At 39.1% G+C, this 7,500-nt stretch overlaps 4 protein-coding genes across 4 annotated transcripts in view; 2 read left to right on the forward strand and 2 right to left on the reverse strand.

The window, feature by feature from the left end:
* Positions 1 to 7,500, forward strand: part of LOC122353861 (G protein-coupled receptor 137Ba-like) — a 1,117,577-nt gene that overhangs the window by 848,466 nt on the left and 261,611 nt on the right. The gene's annotated exons all lie outside the window — the stretch shown is intronic.
* On the forward strand, positions 73 to 1,830 carry LOC122353873. The gene is made up of 3 exons (XM_043251764.1): positions 73 to 186; positions 631 to 1,234; positions 1,374 to 1,830. The coding sequence occupies exons 1-2, from the start codon at positions 141 to 143 to the stop codon at positions 1,224 to 1,226; spliced, it is 642 nt and encodes a 213-aa protein (XP_043107699.1). The 5' UTR covers positions 73 to 140; the 3' UTR covers positions 1,227 to 1,234; positions 1,374 to 1,830.
* On the reverse strand, positions 2,656 to 3,693 carry LOC122353872. Its single transcript, XM_043251763.1, has 3 exons — positions 3,226 to 3,693; positions 3,025 to 3,132; positions 2,656 to 2,930 (listed from the first exon to the last, which is right to left on the reverse strand). Exons 1-3 carry the CDS (start codon positions 3,674 to 3,676, stop codon positions 2,842 to 2,844), a joined length of 648 nt encoding a protein of 215 aa, XP_043107698.1. The 5' UTR covers positions 3,677 to 3,693; the 3' UTR covers positions 2,656 to 2,841.
* Positions 6,226 to 7,500, reverse strand: part of zgc:194981 (uncharacterized protein LOC561073 homolog) — a 2,497-nt gene continuing 1,222 nt past the window's right edge. Inside the window, exon 4 of the mRNA XM_043251778.1 lies at positions 6,226 to 7,500. This exon is cut by the window's right edge and continues 2 nt beyond it. Coding sequence (XP_043107713.1) covers positions 7,419 to 7,500 — 82 coding nt within the window. The 3' untranslated portion in view covers positions 6,226 to 7,418.

A 7,500-nucleotide genomic window follows, 5' to 3' on the forward strand; every position in this document is an offset into this window, starting at 1 on the left:
CAATAGATTGGGGGGGGTGTGGCTTAAGTCTGTTTTTGGTCTATAAATATTTCTGGGATCTGGCAACTCTGAAGCTGCTTCACAGAAGCTGTACAGTACTCTTGAAGATCAGACCATTTTTAGACTTTCGCAAGCAAGAAATGTCCGAAAACAGAGAACTGATCAAACACGGACAGGACGACAGTGGTAAGGACTTTTTAATATGCATATAAATTGTATATACTTTCCAACGACAATTTTTCAAAAGAAATTGCATTGTGAATATTCCCAAACATCGCTTTGTATATATTCATAGGACAGGAGATCGTTGCCTTATTCTTTGCAATGAATTTGATCTCTATATTTCATTTTTTGTGGGTCTATAATTTCCTATAATTATAATTTTTAACGCAATCTCAGTTGGCTGTATTTACGCTGTGATAGTTTGGCCCTCACTTCGGTCGCACAGAGAACAGAAAGATGTCTTCTGAACAACTCTAAGAGACAAGAAGATAATCATGAAGATGCATGAGACTCAAATCAAATCCCCAGAAATAATAACTTTCGAGTCCGAGTAAAAAAAATGCCTTCACTTTCACAATGATCTAACATTGGTCTAAATGTGCATTATTATTGTTTTTTGTTTTTTAGATGAAGATTCTGATATTCTTCATACCACACGAAAGCACGAAGGAGATGGCCACGTAGGTTACGCCTCGACAAGTGGAACCGGCAAGAAAGTAGTTAAAAGAGAAGTATTCACACAGCCAAGTGTAAAACTTGCCACGGTGAATGCTTCAGTAAAGAACCTCGTAAGCATGATCGACACGTTCGACAGACCAGAAGGAACCTACGTAGAAGGCACCTACATTAAAAGCGGCACATATATCAGAGGTCTTGAAGACGCGCCGGGAGAGAGGCTTCCCAGGTTTGGAGCCGGTGCTGAAGCAGGAGTCGGACGAGCCGGCGCTGAATTCAGTGTGTTTGAGGCCGAAGCCAAAGGCCCCAACGCCTCGGCTGGAGTTGAAGCCAATGTCACTGGAGTCGGAGCGATGGCTCGAGCTGAACTCGCCAGCGCCTCAGCTCAGGCCGGTCCGGTCGGCGTCAAAGTGGGGCTTGGAGTGGACACCGGTGCCTCTGTTGGTGCGGACGGGGTGGAGGTCAAGTTCCTGGGAACCGGATTCTCCATTGGTCCAAAAACCAGTATATCTCTTCTGGGTTCAGAGGTGTCATGCTCCGTCATGTAACCGGACAGGTATTAATTGTCTTTGAACCATGAAGTTTGGTTTATTGTGTCTATAAATACACAGAAGCATACTTTATATTTGATATTTTATAATCGCACTATTGCCGTGACGGTTGTTCGATTTAAGAATATTTGTATCTGTCTCCAGTTTGGATCCAGCCTTTGAGAAGATTTCACGGCGAAGACTTCAGCTCTGGATCTACATACAAAACTGACAACTATCGCTGTCTGATGTGATTTTTTCTTTCATTAATCATAAATAACATTTCTTTTTCTTGCATTCCTAACATCTGTATGCTTTCGGGAGCAAATTGCTGAACTGCGCCTTTGAAAAAACAATTACTTTACTCGACACTTGAAGCGGATCCAAACCAAAACTATTCATGTGTAACTTTTTTTTGATTCACTTCAAATGTTTGCTACTGTAAATTGTAATGAATCATGTCATCTATGCTATATATCCTGCTGTATTCTTTTGGTCTGGAGGTTGTGATTAAAGCATATAGAGTTATATTTCTATTGCTTTTCTCTTCGGTGCTGTCATTCTCGGTGTATAACGCATTGTTGACGTAATATTCTGGATCAATCTTTTACCTTTTATACAACAAACTGGAGAAAAAAAATTTTTGTGCAAATGTTGTATAAGAAAGCAGCTGAAGAATAGAAGCAAGCAGCCAATGAATAAATACTAATCTTTTAGTGTTAATAGCATGAAAATGTATACTGGTACATTTTAAATATTAAATGTTGCTGCAGCTTGCCATAACTTTCAGTTTCACTTTCAGTTGATGAAATAGTTTTGCAAAATAAAAAAATATTTGTCACATATACTGTTGACATACCAATGAAGGTATTTTAAAACCAAATTTGGCTGTGAAAAACAGCAGCAAATGAAAAAACAATACCAAAAAACCATAATTTGATTGACTGACATCTGTAGAGATTGTCTCATATGTTTCTACGTGAAAAAACCCCCCCAAAAGACGACTGATGATTAAATAACTAAATACAGAAAAACCAGGTAATGGTACAAAAGTTCAAACTGTTGCATACTGTATATACTGTATAATACAATGAGTATAACATTCATATGATGTCCTAAAATACTGGCCCAGGCCGGAGGAAAAAAAAACAAACTTTAAAAGCTTTTGTTAAGCATGTATTCATTATATATGGGAGGATTGACGTTTGCAAGCATTTGACCTTTTAATAAGCAAACAAAATAAAAAGTGAATTCTAAAACAGAGGGAAAATATGAACAGCTTGGCTACAAAGAAAATAAAATGCCGGAAAATGGGAAGAAAAGACCGCGAGCACATAACAAGCAACTAAACAAGAGCAACCAAGATAATAATCTTGAGAAAAACAGGAATTAAGGCTCAGGAAAACGGGAACAAACTAAATGAAAACTAAACAGACACTAAACGTGATTTCAAGTTTAGGTTACTTTTAATTTTCATGAAATAATAGTCATATAGTTTTTGGATAGCATGCAATAACGCAAATCATTCGTTAGAAATATTATTAAACACGTTCAAAACTAAGAAACACGTTTGAACGGAGTGCTGTATTCTGTAAACTGCTTTTAATGTCTTGCCTCTGGCCTCTGGATCTTCTCAGCTGCTGATGCTGGAGCTTGATCCATATCCAACCGAGCTGTATTCATCACATCTTTGCAGCCACCCCATCACCTTCTCGTGGAAATCTGCGAATGTTAAAAAGCGAGTAGAAACAAAAGTGACCTCTGGCGAGAAAATTGCTTTATCGTCCTTAAAGCAATGGAGAAAAACGAAACTCACCGGACGATGCTTCGCAAATCCGATCCTTCGAAAACGTGTCCATTAAAGTTACCTCCCATCTGCTTCCTTCTCTCCTCATCTTTTCCCTGAGTTTCTCATCAGCTGACACTGAAAGAGAGAGAAGCGAAGCGATTTCATAGCTAAATTTGTATCTGGCCCTTTAGTTGCTTTTGCATGGCAGAAAAAACAGTGCAGACGTACGGCTAGGAGGGTCTGAAATGCTACGGTGACTTCTGCTCTCTGCACATCCAGTGAAGTCCATCCCTGAGTGCTTCAGTCGACTCTGGATACCCATAAACCTCTTTATAATCTCTTGCTGCAGTAGCTGCAGCACGAGCTCGGCATCCAGGCTTATTTCTTCTTCTCGCTGCGTGTCGGCCTCAAGAAGGTCTTCTTCTTGAGGGTCGAGACAGAACAGACTGTTTTCTGCCACCATCTCGTCAATCTTCCGGAGCAGCTCGGGGACTTGATCTCGGTTGGTCTCGTCTGCGTTGTCAAAGACGTGGTACCTGTTCCTGCATTTCTGAATCAGCCACCGAAGAGCTTCTCCTTCGCTCTCAATGTGCTGCTCGACCGAGACGTCTGGAAACCTGTCGCCCCACGTGAACAAAACCACGGCGTGCCTCCAGACGTCTTCTCCAAAAACGACCATATACTCTGCGATGATCCGTCTTTGTTCGTCCTCAAACGACGTGTCAATAGGCACCACCAAGATCACGGCGTGAGGGAACTGCATACGTCGAGACTGACCTACGCTCTTCAGGATCGCGGTCCGTGTGCATTCAGGGTTGACTTTAGATGAGAAGTACTTCCACCAGCCCGGAGTGTCCAACACGGTTACGAGCCTGTCATTCACTACGCCGGTGTGGCTCGTACACTTTTGAGTTCTTCGTATCGGAAATATTTCACTGCCGAAGATGGTGTTTCCGGCCGAACTCTTTCCCGACAGAATCCAACCCAGCAGAACGATTCTCAGCTCTGAGAGCGGAGCGCCTTTGAGTAAAAAAAGAAATGATATTTGCCATACAAGTCAGAAATCTGTACACATAACAACAATTCTTTATGACAGTAAATGTCCAACTTGTAGATTGTAAAAATCACTGTACGAAAACTATAAAGTAACGCAAACAGAAATACGGGAATGATTTAAAACGTGACCAGCTCTCTTAGATTTGAGGGTCAAGTTTGGACAAGCTTTTATCTGATACTAAACTTGTCTGTAAGACTTACTTATTTCTTTCAGTAGGTCTCTTTTGTCCCGAACCGCTCCTTCTTTGGCAATTGCTCGTCTTTCGGTTTCATCCCTCTTCCTCTGAACGTCAAGCAGCACGTCGTCGCACGTTTCAAAATGCTTCCCATGGTTTGCGGCCACAACATCATCGATCTTCACGAGCAGTTCTTCGACTCCTTTTTCTAAATCAAAAGCATGATGTCTTTCTCCGCATCTCCGTACGATCCGCTGGAGCTCTTTGCCCTTCACCGCATCGGCTCGCGTAAGCAACACTACGGTGTGTTTCCAGATTCTCTCGCCGAAGAGACTGAGGTGCTTCTCAATGGTGAATCTGTTTTCTTCAGTAAAGGGCAAACTGCAGTTAACCACCAGCAGAAAGACGTGAGGCCCAGGTGGACACAGGAAGACGCTGCAGACCAGCTCCCGTTTAACAGCCTCTGGAAAGTCTAGCAAATCATAATTCTCCCACCAACAAGGAGTGTTGATCAGAGCCACCTTCCTTCCGTTCACTTCACCGTCTTTCCTCACAGACTTCACAAAGTATCTGTCGGTCTCGACTTCATCACCTAAAATGCTGTTTATCACTAAGGCTTTGTCGGATTTCTGCCACCCCAGAACAACAGCTCTTATTTCTGTCAGAAAAGAAACATAAGGACGTTGGAAAATGGGTTATGAAAGGTTCATATTTTGTCTTTGGGAGTCCATGTTAACATGCAAGGTCAAAACACACTTTCATTTTCTGATGATATGCTTTTAATTTTACCCTATACGCTCAACGACTTGAAACGTCTCATTTGAATGAGTCAAATTTAAAACTTTGCAGGACTTTCATTCACTTGAGAGCTGTATTACAGCTAATTTTTCAATATATCCATAAAAGGGGCCGTTTAAAACATTGCTTCGTGGGATGAAAGCAACAGTTTTGGTTTGAGCATCCGTAACCCAGTGGTTGTTCGTGGTTGATCTCTCAAACTTTGATATACGACAGCCGAATTCGTCTACTAGACATAAAACTCACTTGGACGTATACTTTATAATAACAGATTATGTGAGTTAATGTCAAATACTGGGGTGATTGAAACTGGGGATAGATAATTTGCTGAAATAAGACCAACACTTCCAATTTATGCAAAAAAAATTAATTGAAGAACAAAGAATTTTACGTTTTGTGCGCCATTTAAAGTCATGAAAACATTATGTAGTATTAATGTCCAGGACGTCAAATTTAACACAAATGGATCGTTTTTTTACTATTAAACTATGATGAAAAAGCTCACATGACTTCGCTTCAGGATGTGCTCGAATAACTTGAATGCAAAAAATAAAAATAAAATCAAGAAACAGCTACTGTAGGTTATGTATTAATTGTATATACAATGCAAAAGCAAATAATCGTCTTAATGAAAAAAAGACCTTTTTTTCATAGAATCTAAAAATCTGAATGGATATTGACGACAAAGCAAAATATGAAGAGGTGATTTGGCAAATAAATAGTACAAACCAAATTATTTTTTGACAAACCATTCAATACAACATGCGACTTAAAATAAGATTAAAATCAGACTTTTGGAACAGTTAAACAGTTTGGAACAGTTTGAAACAATTTGGAACAGTTTAAACAATTAAACTAGCTGGTTTTCTCAAGTCGTTCTGGACATGACATACACATATTCAAAGCTGAATTGAGATGAATTGTCCAGAAACTCTATTCTTTGTTTACAAGCAGAGAATGCATTGGTATTTAACCGAAGTGTAAGACGTTCACCATCTCACCAAATTGAAGCTTACCTGGTTCCATCTTGCTTGCGCTCTTACGTATGGTTATAGAAAATCATCTTTTCTGACAGTCAGCTGTTAATGCAGCCGTCACATGCCCTCGGAAAACCCTCACTTCCTACTTTTGACGCAAGTTCATCACTTTCAACTGCTTTGACTGAAACAGACAGTCAGGTTTTATTACAGTAGCCATATAGTTTTGCAGAGCTAGGTGCTCAAAATGTTTATTTAAATGCGTTCTAAATTTGCAACAAAATAGAAATACATGCTATTAGTGAAAATGATGGCTTGTGGGTACAGAAGAACCGGTTGACATGCAAGACCAAAACAATGCTTTCATTTATTTTTTTTTAATAACAGGCATTTATTTTTACCTTAATTGTTGAACAACTCCCAAACAATTTGCTCAACCATACCAGTGATTGGTTGATTTCAATTAAAGCAGCGTTTGTGAATATTGTACCTTAATTGATTCATGATTCGCACGCCATTGCGTGAATCACTGCCTGACACAAACACACACACACACACCAAATTTCATAATAAAATCAGGAAAACAATACATTGACGTACGAGAATGATGCAGTAATTAAAACATGTGACACAAACACCGTACAAAGTTTTAACTGATAGTATGCAAGTCTTTCCTTTGTCTGATTTCTGTTATACCTTTGTTTTAATTTCTTTCTCTTAAAGTCAAGCAGCTTGCCATTGTTTGCTGCCCCAATATCATCAATAGTGACAAGTAGATCTTGATCTCCATCACTTAGATTTTTAAAAATACCTTTATGTAATTACATCTGCAATTAATTTCTATAATTACACCCTAAACCTACCCATACAACCAAACCCGTCCCTGACCTTGCCCATATCCACCCTAACATGAGCAAAAGTGTTGAACACAATACATACGCTTTAATTGTTTTTTTTTATTTTTATACACCTTGAGTGAAAGGGAATTATTCCAAAATAAAAGTCACAGAAGAGCAGTGTCTCTACACCTTTTTTAAAAGAAATAATCCAAAAATTTATATTATGTAACCATTTCTAAACCATAAAGTGGTAGTTAAATACTAAACAAAGACAAGTTTTAGTGAAATGTCGACAATTTCTGTATTATTAGCCAAGATAAAACGCAAAAAGGTAAATCACTGAAACCAAAAGATTCATTTCGATTGCTGAATTGTTTATTTTTGACAAGACTAAATCCACGTGAAGTACATTTGAAAATCACAGCGTAATTGCTTCAAAAAAAAAAAAAAATATATATATATATATAAAAGTTACCGACAGTTAAGCGTACTAACATGCCGCAGAGTATACAACGAGGCACGCTTTAACAGAGCATGTGTTGCCGACTACATTTCATCAAAAGAAATCATCATTTTCAGGCACAATGATCTGACAGCAGTCGTTTGGGGATATTATTATTTCCCGGCACCGCCAAGACGGTGAAAGAACAGTTCATG

The sequence above is a fragment of the Puntigrus tetrazona genome, chromosome 11 (assembly GCF_018831695.1).
Source record: "Puntigrus tetrazona isolate hp1 chromosome 11, ASM1883169v1, whole genome shotgun sequence".
NCBI lineage: Eukaryota > Metazoa > Chordata > Actinopteri > Cypriniformes > Cyprinidae > Puntigrus > Puntigrus tetrazona.

Bases quoted from the DNA above. Each gene is read 5' to 3' on its own strand.
- LOC122353873 (XM_043251764.1), top strand. From the start codon at position 141: ATGTCCGAAAACAGAGAACTGATCAAACACGGACAGGACGACAGTG. The intron at 187-630 runs GTAAGGACTTTT...TTTGTTTTTTAG, and splicing joins ACACGGACAGGACGACAGTG to ATGAAGATTCTGATATTCTT.
- LOC122353872 (XM_043251763.1), bottom strand. From the start codon at position 3,676: ATGGTCGTTTTTGGAGAAGACGTCTGGAGGCACGCCGTGGTTTTGTTC. The intron at 3,133-3,225 runs GTACGTCTGCAC...TCTCTCTTTCAG, and splicing joins CATTTCAGACCCTCCTAGCC to TGTCAGCTGATGAGAAACTC. The intron at 2,931-3,024 runs GTGAGTTTCGTT...TAACATTCGCAG, and splicing joins GATTTGCGAAGCATCGTCCG to ATTTCCACGAGAAGGTGATG.